This window comes from Phyllobates terribilis, unplaced genomic scaffold, assembly GCF_046119375.1.
Source record: "Phyllobates terribilis strain yellow unplaced genomic scaffold, ASM4611937v1 Scaffold_2__4_contigs__length_985480577, whole genome shotgun sequence".
In the NCBI taxonomy this organism is placed as follows: domain Eukaryota; kingdom Metazoa; phylum Chordata; class Amphibia; order Anura; family Dendrobatidae; genus Phyllobates; species Phyllobates terribilis.
This window is the reverse complement of record NW_027362762.1, coordinates 768,984,974-769,001,174: the sequence shown is the minus strand read 5'-3', so window position 1 is coordinate 769,001,174 and position 16,201 is coordinate 768,984,974. Positions and strand designations below refer to the sequence as shown.

Here is a 16,201-nt window from a genome sequence, read left to right as displayed (position 1 = left end):
TACCCTCACCTACTGTATCCTCACCCATCCCTTATAGACTGTTTGTGCACCATCACAGGAAGGGTCCTCTCTGCTCTTGTACCAGTCAGTGCCTTCTTTTTACATGTAAAGCGCAATGGAATAAATGTCGCTATAATAATGAATAATAATTATTATATTACTAGTACTCAGGGTCAATTGATGGCACTTTCCTGGTGACTGCCCCTAAATTGATGGGTTTTGGCTACTTTTGGTCCCGTTTGAAGGTGTTGTGTATACGTTTGGTTTTGGCACCCATTGAATCCAATGGCGTTTGACAATGTTTGGCGAATATTCGACAATTACATTGGCAAATATTGCAAAAACGGCGATTGTGATCCAAAACGAATATTGAAATATTTGCTCGTCTCTAATCAGAAACACCTTTAAAAAAATTATGTGGGTGTTGCATCACGGTCTCCCTGGTGAGATGGTGGTGGAGGATGAGGAGAAGGAGGAGGGCGACATAAAATAGAACAATTCCTGAAGGGTATACCCATGTCTGCGTGTGAAGGGGTGCATGGGAATAGACCCCCAAAAAAATAACCACTAGATTTGAGTTTATGTTTGATGCTATCATCTGGTGGTGTTGAGAAGTCTGACCCAATTCAGCCCTTGTTCATTTTTATAAGAGTCAGCCTGTCAGCATTTTCAGTTGACAGGAGGATGCACCTATCAGTTTTATCAGTTGTAATGCCCCCGGCGGCACTAAAACCTATCTCTGACAAAACGCTAGCGGCCAGGACCTCCAAGGCGTAGAAAGACAGTTCTTGCCACGTGTCCAGCTTGTATCTTCCAAAACTTTTCCCCCCTTGTTAGAGTACCCTGTGTATCAGGGCCTGGGCACTGGGAGGGTCTGAGAAAACTGTCCCAGACCTTTGACAGCGTTCTCCTGCCTCTGCCTCATCTGGTTTGTGTCTTCCTCGCTTGTACTCCTTGGTTGTCCAATGAACTGTCTGACTGTGACCTCTGCCGTCAGTGTTGTCAGATGGGAATTTTTTTTTTTGTTATAATTCTTCAACAAGAGCCTGAACTTAGTATCTCCCAAAATGAACTCCTTCGGTTTCCTCCCTCTACTAACCTACCTATACCTTACTTTGCAATTTCCTTTTAGTGCTGCCACCATAATTTCCAATCGGCACGCCTGCTATCTTGGAGTCATATTTCACACACAACTTTCCTTTATTCAACTTGGAAAATCACTTACTCGCTCATATCACCTGTACCTTAAAAACTTCTCCAGAAGTTGATCTTTTCTCACCTTTGATACTGCAAAAACTCTTACTGTCACTCTTATTCACTAGTGCAACTCTCTTCTAATCAATGTCCCTCTAACCCCTTTCTGACCTGGTCAGTAATAGTACTCACCAGGTCAGAAAGGCCGGTTCAGTGGGGGCTCCAGCGCTGAGCCCGCACTGAACCGGGCACATGTCAGCTGATTCTTACAGCTGACATGTGCCCACAACAGTCTCGGGTGGAATCGCGATCCACCCGCGGCTGTTAACTAGTTAAATGCCGCTGTCAATCTCTGACAGCGGCATTTAACTCGCGCTTCCCGGGAAGCGCGTCCCAGTCTCCGCCCATCGGTGACCCCGTCACGTGATCTCGGGTCACCGATGGGTTGGCATGTCACCCCAGGGTCTGCAGCAGACCCATGAGGTTGTCATGTCTCGCTAGCTATGAGCGCCACCTAGTGGTCGGCGCTCATAGCATATCGCCTGTATGCGGTCGAAGCAATCAGACACTTGCTGCTTCTAGTCTCCTATGGAGACAATTGAAGTATGCAGAAAGTGTAAAAAAATTTTTTCAAAAATATAAAAAAAAATTAAAAATATATAAAAGTTTAAATCACCACCCTTTCGCCCCATTCAAAATAAAATAATTAAAAAAATAACCACATACACATATTTGGTATTGCCGCGTTCAGAATCGCCTGATTTATCAATATAAAAGGAGAATTAATCCGATCAGTAAATGGTGTAACGAGAAAAAAATTCTAAACGCCAGAATTACGTTTTTTTGGTCGCTGCAACATTGAAATAAAATGCAATAACAGGCGATCAAAACATCGGATCTACCCCAAAATGGTATCAATAAAAACAACAGCCCAGTGCGCAAAAAATAAACCCTCACCCAGCCCCAGATCCTGAAAAATGGAGACGCTACGGGTCTCGGAAAATGGCGCCATTTTTTTTATAGCAAACTTTGGATTTTTTTTTCACCACTTAAATAAAAAACAACCTATACATGTTTGGTGTCTACGAACTCATAATGACCTGGAGAATAATGATTGCAGGTCAGTTTTAAGAATCAGTGAACATGGTTAAAAAAGGACGCAACAAACAACAGTGGAATTGCATTTTTTTTTTTGCAATTTCACCGCACTTGGAATTTTTTTCCCGTTTTCCAGCACACGATATGATAAAACCAGTGACAGCGTTTAAAAGTACAACTTGTCCCGCAAAAAATAAGCCCTCACAAGGCCATATTGAACGAAAATTAAGTAAGTTCTGTCTCTGCGAAGAAGGGGAGCAAAAAATGAAAACACAAAAACAGAAAGACCCAAGGTCGTTAAGGGGTTAAACAAACTGTCTCTTCTCCAATCCCTTCTGAATGCAGTAGCCAGGATCATGTTTCTATCAAGCCACTTCACTGACAATACAAACTTCTCTCTCTCACCCACCAAGCTGTCCACAGTTCTTCACCAGCCTATTTCTCTTCCCTCATTTCTGTGTATCACCCCTCCTGTGCCCTCCATTCTGCAACTGATTAAGACAGACATCCTTTTAATCAGAACCTCACACTTCCATCTCCACGAATTCTCTCGTGCCGTGCCAGTTTTCTGTAATGCCCAAAATGCGTATAACACGATGGTCATGGTAAAGGCAGGGGAACATAAAGTTGGCCTTGTGTGCTAGACTGCCAATAGCCAAGACTTCCCTGTTCTCACCAAGAGTATTACTGTCTATGTTCTCTTCCTCCTCCTCCTCATTATCACCCAATCTGCGCTGAGATGAGGCAGGGCTGGGTAGCATCACCCTGTACAGTTCTTTGCTCCGCCTGAAATGCCTTCTCTTTAATTGTGAGCAGCGAGTGTTTCGGTAGACAGAGAAGAGGGATGGTGATGCTAATTATGGCATCATCGCTGCTCACCATCTTGGTGGAGTCCTCAAAGTTTTGGAGGAGGGCACAGATGTGAGACATCCATGCCCACTCATCAGCTCTTATGTGCGGAGGCTGATCTGATTGCCGACGGACGTGTTGAAGCTGGTACTCAACAACTGCTCTCTGCGGCTCAAAATCATTCCAAACATCTGCAACGTTGCAAGCTGCAAACGCTGCTGAAGCCCTGCCAGGGTGGCAGAAGCTGTAGTTGACTTTCTGAAATGGGCACACACACAGCGTACTTTCACAAGCAGCTCTGGCAGATCCGTGTAGAATTTGAGAAACTGCAGAACCACTAAGTTGAGCACATGGTCCAGGCATGGTTCATGTGTGAGCTTGCTGAGCTTCAGAGCTGACACCAGGTTCTCTGATACAGCTTTCAACAAAACTGCAACGGTGTGCGGTTTGTCACCTAAGCATACAGTTCTGCTTATTGCTATTGCCACACACAAAGTTTAAGTAAATAATCTGGAATATGTCCTGAAAAAATGAATCAAGTGATGGAGATGGAGGCTGAAGAGGAGGAGGAGGTGGTGCAGGAGGTGTAGAATGTAGGGATAACCCTGATTGACCCAGGGCCCGCAATCCTCTGCGTCTGGAGAATGTGTTCCATCCCAGAGTCCCACTGGGTCCTGGCTTCCACAATATTAACCCAGTGGAATGTGTCAGCGAGATGAACCATCCCTGACCAGATTCACTTGTCCACGTGTTTGTGGTTAGGCGGTCCTTCCCACTTAAGTGCACTGGGGAGGGCATGGGTAATGTTCTGTGACTCGCGCTTGTGGAAGAAGGAGACGATATCAGGAGAAATAGAGGCAGCTGGGGACCGAGTATGGACACCCGGCCGCTGACGCCATGATGTTGTGGGAAGCTTCCGCCTCCACGAGCCTAAAATGCAACATTTCAAGTGCAAGCAGCTGTCCAGAAATGTGGCAGTTTAGTATTGTGGCCTGTGGGTGGGTGGCTGGCTGCGTACTTGCACTTGGATTCCAAGTAAAAGAAAACTAGGCAGTTGGTGGCCTCTATCATCATCATGACCTCACCTTGGCACTATGAACTCTCCTGAAAGAGAAGCCAGGGACCATCGGAGGATTCTCTGGTTCTCTGGTGGGCCCGTCCAACCCTGCCGAGAAGCAGCCCTGGTTAAGAAAAGTGTGAGGGAAGGTTCCTGGACACTCTATGGCTGCTTTAATTTACTGAGGGGGAAACCCACGCAAACACGGGGAGAACATACAATATCCTTGCAGATGTTGTCCTTTGTGGGATATTAACCCTGGACCCCAGAGCTGCAAGGCTTCAGTGCTAATCACTGCATCACTGTGCTGCCCTCTTTGTTCTCCTTTGGATATCTAACATGCTGAATAAACTTGCACCTACTGCCACTCAGTATCTTCAGCTCCTTTGTAAGAAACTAATGTATTTGGGCAGCCACTCAGTCTACCAAATAAAATTCCTGAGAAGAAAATTGTGGATGGCTTCGCTTCTGGTACTGGGTGCCAATACCAAACCACTGGAAATATTCCAGGCTGGTTGGAGTGAAGCTGATTCCCACAGAAAAGTACCAGCAGCAAGCTAAGGTGAAGGTGGCCTCTATCATCATCACGACCTCACTTTGGCACTATGAACTCTCTTGATGGAAAAGCCAGGTCCCACCAGAAAATTCTCCGGTTCTCTGGTGGGCCCATTCAACCCTTCTGAGAAGCAGCCCTGGCTAAGAAAAGTATGTGGGAAGGTTCCCGAACACTCTATGGTTGTTGTTTTACTGTGGACTGGCTCTGTACCTTCCCTGGCCACATGCACCTGTCCACGTGTTTGTGGTTAGGCGTTCCTTCGAAGTAAGTGCACTGGGGAGGGAAGGGGTAACTTACTGGGACCCGCACTTGTGGAAGGCGGACACAATACCGGGAGAAATAGTGGCGGCTGGGGACAGAGTATAGACACCCAGCCACTGCCGGCATGGGGTTGTGAAAAGCTTCTGCCTCCACGAGCATAAAAGACAACATTTCAAGTGCAAGCAAGCAGTCCAGTAATGTGGCAGATTGGTATTGTGGTCTGTGGATGGGTGGTTGGCTGCATACTTGCAATTGCATTCCAAGTAACACAAAGCTAAGGAGATTGTCGTTGTCTAGGAGACTAAGCAAAATATTAACCCAGTGACATGCAACAGTGAGATGTACCGTCCCTGGCCACATTCACTTGTCCACGTGTTTGTGGTTCGGCGGTCCTTCCCATTTAAGTGCACTGGGAAGGGCACGGGTAATTTTCTGGAACCCGAGCTTGTGGAAGACGGAGACGATATCGGGAGAAATAGTGGCAGCTGGGGACAGAGTATGGACACCCGTCCGCCGCCGCTGCCGTGAGGTTGTGGAAAGCTTCCACCTCCACGAGCCTAAAAGGCAACATTTTAAGTGCACGCAGTCCAGAAATAAGGCAGTTTAGTATTGTGGCCTGTGGGTGGGTGGCTGGCTGCATACTTGCGCTTGCATTCCAAGAACGGTGGTAAGGACAACTGAAAGCTGCAAAGGGACAAGGACGGGAACGATGATGGTTGCAAGTCTGCAATGACAGGTGCAGGGCAAGAGGCATCTTCGCATGCACCATGGACAGGGGATTGGCATACACGCACAACAGCGGAAGAGGCAGTGATGTCACCTGCAGACACTGTTTCTGGACCATCGTGTTAGGCACAGCTTGTCAGGTGCTTTGCGGTCATGAGCCTGAGCATGCTGGTGGTGGTCAGGCTGGTAGTTTTGGTGCTCTTGCCGATGCTGGCCTGGTATATGTTGCAAATGGCCTTTTTGGAGTTATCTAAACAGTCTTTAACCCCTTTACAGCCAGTGACGCATTAGTACGCACCAGGCTGTCACCCCCTGTTCAGCGCGGGCTCCGGCACTGAGCCCACACTGAACCGGGCACATGTCAGCTGATTATTACAGCTGACATGTGCCTGAAACAGCCGCGGGTGGAATCGCGATCCACCCGCAGCTGTTAACATGTTAAATGCCGCTGTCAATCTCTGACAGCGGCATTTAACAGAGCCGATTCGGAAGAGCATCACTTATCCTGCCCATTGGTGACCCCATCACGTGATCGCGGGTCACCAGTGTGGGCATGACAACCCTGGGTCTGCAGCAGACCCCAGGGGTTGTCGTGTGCTGATCGCTATGAGCGCCACCTAGTGGTCGGTGCTCATAGTACAGAACCATTTCTGCTACATAGAGGTGATCTGATCATCACCTCTATGTAGCAGAGGCGATCAGACAAGTGCTGCTTCTAGTCTCCTATAGAGACTATTGAAGCAAGCAAAAAGTGAAAAAAAAAGGTTTTTAAAAAATTTAAAAAAAATTAAAAAAATATAAAAGTTTAAATCACCCCCATTTCGCCCCACTCAAAATAAAATAATAAAAAAACAACCCACATTCATATATTTGGTATTGCCACATTCAGAATCGCCCGATCTATCAATATAAAAAAATAATTAATACGATCGGTAAACAGCGTAATGAGAAATTCTAAACACCAGAATTACGTTTTTTGGTCGCCGCAACATTGCAATAAAATGAAATAACAGGCGATCAAAACATTGGATCTACCCCAAAATGGTATCAATAAAAACTTCAGCTCGACGCGCAAAAAATAAGTCCTTGCCCGGCCCCAGATCCCAAAAAATGGAGACGCTACGGGTCTTGGAAAATTGCACCTTTTTTTTTTTTTTTTTTAAGCAAACTTTGGATTTTTATTTCACCACTTAAATAAAAGCAAAACCTATACATGTTTGGTGTCTATGAACTCGTAATGATCTGAAGAAATAGAGAGGCAGGTCATTTTTAGCATTCAGTGAACGTGGTAAAAAAAAAAAAAATATCTGTGGTATTGCATTTTTTTTGCAATTTCACCGCACTTGGAATTTTTTTCCCCCTTTCCCGTACATGATATGGTAAAACCAGTAATGTCATTCAAAAGTACAACTCGTCCCTCAAAAAATAAGCCCTTACACAGCCATATTGACCAAAAAATAAAAACGCTATGGCTCTGGGAACATGGGGAGCAAACAACAAAAATGGAAAATCCCAGGGTTGCGAAGGGGTTAAAAAAGAACCAGACTCGGGAAGACCTAACAGTTGTACTGGCAACTTCCGTCGTGTTGGTGTGTCAGGGAGCAGTTGCCCGCCTTGTGCCTGTGGCCACCACACTGCTTGTTCCTGCCTGTTGTGGTGCTACACCTCCCTCTCCCTGTGTGCTGCTGTCCTCGCTCTACAGGTCCCCTTGCCAGGTTGGGTTAGTGACTTCATCGTCCACCGCTTTATTTTCAAATTCTGCACCCTGGTCCTCCTCCTGACTTTCTGTCCATTGTGTCTCATCATTATCCACCTCTTGCAACAGTATTTGCACTTTCCCACCATCACCTTCGGGTGACAATGGCTCCTCAAATTGCTACATGAAATTTTCTGTGGCCCTGCTTGAAGCTGGCCGGTTGAGATGCCCCAATTTAACGATAGATAAGTGAACTGCTCTTGGGGTAACCTGGACTCTAATCTCTCTTTCAAAACAAATATACAAGCTCTTTCCACATCCGTGCGGACCGAGCAAGAGGCCAGAATCTATAAATGGAAAGATGAACAAAACAGCTCTTCGAAGTGTCCAAGTATGGGATCAGGGCTGTCGGAATGGTGCGAGGAAGGAGGATCATGGTGAGGAAGATTCCGACTCCAAGTAAAAAAAATCTCCTGGATCCGCACATTCCTCAATCACAAATCTCCAAAACACTAGTGAAAGCGCTCATCATCTCCTTTCTCGACGACTGCAACCTCCTGCTCTGTGGCCTCCCTTCTAACACTCTCGCATTCCTCCAATTTATCCTAAACTCTGTTGCCCTAATCCACCTGTCCCCTCACTATTCCCTGGCCTCTCCTCTCTGTCAATCCCTTCACTGGCTCCCCATTACCCAGGGACTCCAGTTCAAAACCATAACCTTGGAATGCAAAGCTATCCACAACATGTCTCCTCCATACATCCGTGACCTAGTCTCCCTGTACTTACCTGCACGCAACCTCCGATCCTCACAAGATCTCCTTCTCTACTTCCCTCTTATATAATCTTCCCACAATCGCATAAAAGATTTCTCCCGTGCAGTTCTCTGGAACTCTCTACCTCACCACTTCTGACTCTCACCTACTGTTGAAACCTTTAAAAGGAAGCTTAAGACCCACCTCTTGCGACATGCGTACAACCTGCAGTAACCCTCGCTCCACCATACCCCTGCAAGACCAGCTCTATCCTCACCTACTGTATCTTCACCAATGCCTTGTAGACTGAGCCCTCGCAGGCAGTATCCTCTCCTCTCCTGTACCAGTCGCTGTCACATTTTTGTTCAAGATTATTGTGATTGTTTTTGCGATGTATACCCCTTTTTCACATGTAAAGTGCCATGGAATAAATAGCGATAAAGTAATAATAATAATAATGTGATCCAGACTCACATCTACTGAGACTGGACCATGCGGAACACAGGGTGGTAGTGGTGGCCAAGTGACTGGAAGCATTATCTGCTACCCAACCAACAACCTTTTCACACTGTTCTGGCTTCAATAGTGGTGTTCCGAGGCCCACTAGAAATTGGGACAGGAAGATAGTTCGACATGACGTGGGTGTTTATTATGCTCCCTCAGCAGGCACAGTTTCATCTTGCCCACGGCCTCTGCGTGCACTGTCACCATCACCATAACGTCCACTTCCCCGTCCCTTGACACACACCTTGCCCATTTTAAATGGAGTTTTAGGCTGCGTGCCCACTATGCGTTTTTCAAGTGTTTCTGCTGTGGAATTTCTGCAGCGAAAATGCTTAAAAAACGCTTGTTAATACGTGCCCCATGGTCCCAATGATAATCCGCATGTGCTGTGCACATGCTGCAGAAATTTCCGCTGCGGATTGTCATTGCGGAATAATACGCAGCATGTCCATTAATTTTGCGGACATGCAGCGTAATCGCCGCCATTGACTTGCATTGGACCGCGTGACATCTGCATCACTGCATCTGCACATGCGGATATCACACGGTTCAATGTGCGCATGGTACCCAGGCCTGGAGAAGAGGAGACTCTCATCCAGACGTGGGTACCATAGTACCTGTAAAAAAAAGAATTTAAAATAAAAAATAAAGATTATACTTACCTTCCGATGTCCCCCCGGCCTCCTCAGCGATGCGTGTGATGTGTTGTGCGGCTCGCGGTGGTGTGAGGACCTGACATGACGTCATTAAGTCATGTGACAGGTCACGTGACCGCTGACATCGGTGGTTGCGTGACCTGTCACATGACTCAATGACGTCATCGCAGGTCCTTCACACCACCGCGAGACACCGGGGAGACCGGACGGAGCGGAGAAGGAGACCGCGGGCCTTCGGAAGGTTAGTATAATCTTTATTTTTTACCATTCTTCTTTTTTTTAAACTATTACTTGGTCACACTGTATAAATCCATGCCGGTTGCATGGATTTATATAGTGTGACCAAGTTGTCAAGCACTTTTCCAAGTGATGCTAAAATCGCTTGGAAAAGCGCTTGATAACCCGCATGCAGAAATGCATGCAAAAACGCTTGACAAACGCTTCTGCCTGGCGGGGAAAAATGCATATAAAATCCGCATGCATTTTTCCTGCCAGGGAGAAGCGTAAAAAATATGCAGCATTTCTGCATCGTGGGCACATAGCCTAGGATTTGTCACGTTGCCAAAAATATCTGTATTATTACCGCAGTAATATAGGATCATGTCTGATGAGATGACCACAGTTTTAGGCAGTGCCCTGGGATTCAGAGATGCTTCCAGCCCCAGGGGTTTCCCCATGCTGTTCCCATGTCACACACACCACATGGCCAGATAAGGTTGTAAAATGTTAAAATGACATTTCCCGGTGAATGCATTTGTCTTGGTTGAAAGCAATGAAAAAGTGCAAAAACGTATCAAAAATGCTACGTGTGAACATAGCCCAAGGTGTGGAGGAGCATTTTTGTTTTTGGTTATTTATTTTGCCTTATATACAAGTCATTACCCTGGAAAGGATGTTCCTTAACATATTTCCCAGGAAAATTCATTTTGGTTTTGAGTCCGTAAAAGTGGCGTAATACCTCTGGGAACATTGTTGACAGCAGTGACCTGGGAGTCAGAAATGCTTCCAGGGGTCTTCCCCATGCTGTCATTTGAGCACTGTTCCCATCAATTTGTGCAATTTTTAGTCCCTCTGCAGACCACTGGGGGGAAGGGCCGCCAGAAAAATGCTTGAGTTTCCCATAAACTTAGATTGGGCTCGTTACTCGGACCGAGCACTCAAGCATTTTAATTTGCTCGACTCGAACAACGAGTACCCGAGCATTTTAGTGCTCGCACATCACTAGTAAGTATCACTTTATTCAGTGATGTACTGTGGTTTAGATGCCTTTATTAGTAAATTGATGTGTCATTGAAATTTGTGTAAATTGATTGTGTCTATGGTATTTAATGTTTTATGATATTTGGTTAATAAAATGTAATAACATAATGCAGTATTTATAATTTTTTATCATTGTTATATTTTTTTTTTTTTATAAATGTTAACTTTATAAAAGCAATGTAATGTAATGGTATATTTCTGTATATTAACCCTTTTACGAACGTGGACATACAGGTGAAATTACTGCCCCAAGATGGTGACATCAAAAGACTTTCACTTACTAGAGAAGCCTTTTGGATCTTCCAGCTGGGAACAAGGCACTCAGATGGTCTAAACTTACACCGTGATGTTATGTGTCACTATTAGTATGCTGTCTCTTTCATTATCTTTAATCCTAATTCTTGGATTTTTTATATATATTGTCATCGTTACTAACATATTTAATGTTTTGTTTTGCATGTGTTTTAAATATCACGCGATTTTTCACCTATTGGAGCTGTTTACTTATGTATATAAGATTTGTGGAAATTTCCCATTAGGCTTTGAGAAAGCCATTTGCGGTCAAAAAGCATCACCATGTGTTTCCCTGCTCCTCACTGTTTGTACATGGATTTTTAATTATTATGGAATAAAGGAGATTTGTAAGGAATTTTTTCTATTAGAAGCTGGACTCTCTTTCTAATTCATTCTACTTCAGTTGGCCAGGGTGTTGTCCGTGCATGCTGGATACCATCAGACTGTGAGCTAGCTGATTTTGCATATCCAAGGTCACCTCCCCCTGTTTGATGTGGGCTACGGCAATGAGCCCACATCTTTTCCGGCACATGACAAATGATTTGTTCAGCTGTCATGTGCGCTTAACAGTCGCAGTGGAATCTCGATCCACCTGCTGCTAACATGTTAAATGCCGCTATCAAACTGACAGTGGCATTTAAAATGCCATAAATACAATTTTTTGGGTTGCCGCAACATCGCAATAAAATGCAATAACAGGCAATCAAAACATTTTTTTTCTTACAAACTTAGCATATTTTTTTTCACTACTTAAGTGAAAAATAATCTATACATGTTTGGTATCTTTGAACTCGTACTGATCTGGAGAATCAGACTGGCTGATCATTTTTAGAATTTAGTGTACATTGTAACTAAAAAAAAACAAACAACAATAGTGGAATTACACTTTTTTTTTGCAATTTCACCGCACTTGGAATTTTTTTCCCCTTTTCCAATACACTATATGGTAAAATCAATGCTATTGTTCAAAAGTACATCTCGTCCTGCTAAAAACAAGCTATTATACGGCTATATTGACGGAAAAATTAAAGAAGTTATGGCTCTGAGAAGAAGAGGAGAAAAAAACGAAAAAGCAAAAATGGAAAATCGCAAGGTGGTGAAGGGTTTAAAAGGTAATTTACTCTGTAATTCATTATGATAGTTTTTGCTTCTTGTACAGAAATAGACATCTCCGGGCATCAGAAATGAGCTATTAATATTAAAGATGTGGTAGAAGGGTCATATAGAAAAACTTATACATCAAAATTATGTTGCTTTTGGGTGGGAGAAATTGTCCCCCTGCATCTACCCAACTTTGCTCGGAATGTCCTTCAGTCTTAGGCACACCATTGAAGAAACAATTCCAGTATCTACATTAATTAACAGTATTTTTGTTCTGATAAAATCATGCAGCAATTACCTCCAGTTTTTTTTTAAACTTGTGAAAAACTGAGTACAAAAATATATGTATACATTCGTGGGTGGAATATTTTTCAAATATGCATACAGTTAATTCTAATTTGTCTTTTACCGTAAAATAAGTTTTAATATATTACTTAAAAATTAAATTAAGATAAACAATGAAAGACATTTATTTCAACTGTAATTTGACCAATTAAATTTTTTTATTTACTTTGACACACTGTATCCTACAGCATTATTGTATTGGCAGCTCTATTCATAAGGTGGCAAACCAAAGAGTTCTGGTTTAAACTCCTCCAGAGAGTTAAGGACTAATGTTGCTTTCTTTGTAAGATCTCGATTCAAATTTTCATCTGGCACCATAATGACTTGCATTCCAGCTGCAAGTCCAGCTTGAACTCCATTTGGCGCATCTTCAAAGACGAGGCACTAAGAAAAAAACAAAGTAAATATTGTGATAATCCTATTACATTACATTAAAATGTTAGGACCCTACACACACCCAAACATTATTTTTATTGTCAAGGGATGATAACAAAATAACTGTTGAGAAGGAATTTCTACAAAACAGGAAAAATTTGCGTGTTATGAGACCTAAGGTGCCCATACACCTTCAATAGTTGTCAAGCTAAAAGCCATCTCTCCCAACCCCATAATCATACATTCTGGTTTTTGTAGAGCGCAATATCAAAAATGTAAAAAATATTTACCAGGATTTCTAAAAAATTTTTAATGAAAAGAGAACAATGGTGAAATTGTTTAAACATGGTTGCTTCATCCAGTCAATATACCATTACCAGGCACTGATCAACTATACACAAATTGTTCTGCACTGATTTTCAAGCCTGTGAAAATGGGCCGACAAACAATGATAGTAACAGAATGATCATTAATATGTCTATTCTGTCCCCATAGGGTATCATGCCATGGACAGCATGTTCCCATGGGGCCATATTCTGCTGATAACAATGATTTATTTTGTAAGTATAAATGATCTGATCACCTCAATAAGCAAAACTTTTTCCGTCAAATGGTTGCCAACATGTTTACATCAGTGAATAATGAGGAATAAGAGTTCATAAAATCGCTCGTTCACTGATTATCCTCTGGTGTAAATGCATCATAATCCATTACCAAACACCACTGACCATGGCTCTTCTCATAGTAATACAAGGATCAGTTGTTAACATGTAACATCTTACATCCTTTTTACCAATATATTATCTGAAGAGAGATAGTCAAAGGGCTTTAAGAAGGGGGAGATTAGCCCCAAAACATTGCACAGGTGTGCAGGCGTCTTGTTTCTCCCTGGAGAATCTCAACATGTAGGAGTTTGTTCTTTGGATCTACAGCAATGTTCGTTTAAGGTAGCAGTATGCACCTTACTTTTTTGTCGATAGCTGGACAGTATTTTTGCACCTTATTGGATAAAAATATTTATATTTGAATACTTTTGTCAGGTGTTTCAATTTCTATGATATAGTCAGGGGGCATCATACACTTTAGAAAATTGAACGACCATTCAAAATTGGTTTGTTTGACTTTTCCAACTATGTGTGGGGCATTTTAAAAAAATAAGTAATATGAAGTAATATCCTAATAAAAATTACTATTAGAGATACACAAAAAAATAACTTAAAATTACTGGAATAAATTGAGTTGCAAAATTATTGTATAGAAAACCCTCACTGCTCAAAAAAATCACAACAATTCTGTAACTAAACAAATAATTAAATTAAAACCTCAATGAATCCTTCAGCACATTACACAATCCATTTAAGTGGTTGACTGAGTGGAGGGGGTTCTTCTAGTTCTTCTATGCAATCACCGAGTTGCTATGGCAGCCTGGGACCAAATAGTCAAATAAGAAAAGACTGACTGGAAATTCCAAATAAGACGACTCGTGTGTACAGGTGCGAAATAAGAGTAGCTATCTCTATAAATATCAAACAAATACTGTTGCACTCTGTAGTGCTAAAGCATGAAAACATGAAATATATGAAATTTGAATAGCATTACTGCTCTAGATAATAATAAAAAATGGAGACCAAGCAAGTTCCCAGCAACCAACGACAAGGTGATCTCCGGTTGCTGGGAACCTATCTAATGTGAATTTTCTCTTAGGCTAAAACCTGCATTTATCAAATAGTGACAAGCATTTCCACCCTTGAATATCTGTTAGAACCTGGAAGAGGTAATGCCTAATAAAATATACTAGGTAATGCCTATTAAATCAGCCATTATCTGCTGATTGAACAAAATTGCAGTTGGTTTGTCACCTTTTTGCTGGATAAAAAAATGCTGGAAAGTGACTTAAAAAAATAAAAATCTCATGCTTGCCTTTCCTGGCTCTTTCAATATCTGTCCTGCAGAACTAGTCACTTCTTCCATCTTTCATACATCGGGGTCTCCCATTCACAAAGCCCCACGTAATCACATGGGGTGCGACACTCAACAATGACTTGCATAGCACCCCACGGCTGGCTGTGGTACAACAAAAGTCAGTGACTTTAATCTTGCCCCATTTGACAACATAGGTCCAGTGAACAAAAGACCTGGCCAGAAGGAAGATAAAAAAAAAACAGATGATAGAAGAGCAGATAAAAACAGCAGAGGCAGTCGAATAGTTATGGGGAGGGCCAAAAATAAATAAGTATACATTTTTTTTAACCTCATTACGGCCAACTCAATTTACATTAATTTTACTCTATTGAATAGAATTACCCCATCTACTTGACCAAATCTCTTTAAATTCAGTTTGTGGAGATTTGCTCAACATTAATATCAATCACTCTATACAACTATCTACTCATTCCTGATTTCCCAAAATCAGGTCACTGTGTTTCTTTATTGTTTGGTTAAATTAATACAAATTGCTAGAAGATATTCTATTTCAATTATTTGACACTGCTATTCAGGAAATAGATTCAGTAATAGCCAAACTTCCATCACCAAGTGACTGGAGTTTTACTTGAAATTGTGTCATTATACATATATTTAAATGTCAGGTGTTTTCTTTGTTCGCAATATGTACCTCTCAATGGCTCTTTTCAAATGTGTTTAGCTGGAGGCAAACTGCCCATTGTGCTCACTGTCTGTTCATATTCATTCAAATGGTCACAGTCAAAATTGCTTGCTGCTCAGGCACTTATCACAGCATTACTTCTATAATATAGTCCAATGAAAATTGCTGTAACTTGCATAATTTAGTTTTCTGTAATGCACAAAACATAGTAGGGGTATATATTTTTTTGCTCTTTAATGTGATATAGTCACAAAATGGAAAGCAAATGAAAAAAGTTATTATATTTTTTCAAACTTGGAATTTTCATGATTGCTCAGCTACATAACCCGAATTACAGAGTATAATAATGATGATAAGGACTATGAGACTATATGAGATTTTAAAGTGCCAAGCTAGCGTGCAGTCACATTTTACAAGAATTGTTACGACTAAAAGAACTTGGCAACTTCTGACTATGCACTTCTGTAAGCCGCTATAGCCATTGCCATTGTAAAACCACACCCCAGGAGATTTGCTAACTGTCCTGGATACATCCCTCTTCCAGTTGCCTCTCCAACATTCAAAGAAAATTATCAAATACTGTATGCCTAAAGTTTCCATGCAGAACTAAGGTTACTGATCATAAACACTTAATAGAAATATTCTGGGATTATTGTCTGTTTGCCTTCTTGATAATCTATGAGATGCATTTTATTAATAATGAGACAGATTGATGAAAGTATGATTCAAGATTAAGACTATGCAGGGTTATTTTCTAGCAGTTACTATAAAGACAGATAGGCCAATAGAAGCTGTAGACACAAATAATTATGGCTATATGCAATTTTATTTGTATTTATTTCTACAGTGTCACAGCTTTTTCTTCTTGACAA

The 16,201-nt window shown here is 42.1% G+C and overlaps 1 protein-coding gene across 1 annotated transcript in view; it reads right to left on the bottom strand.

The window, feature by feature from the left end:
* Window positions 1–12,479: 12,479 nt before the first annotated feature.
* PUDP (pseudouridine 5'-phosphatase) overlaps window positions 12,480–16,201 on the bottom strand; it is a 505,744-nt gene continuing 502,022 nt past the window's right edge. The window contains exon 4 of the mRNA XM_073670728.1: window positions 12,480–12,733. Within this exon, the coding sequence (XP_073526829.1) occupies window positions 12,557–12,733 (177 nt within the window). The 3' untranslated portion in view covers window positions 12,480–12,556. The remainder of the gene's footprint in view (window positions 12,734–16,201) is intronic.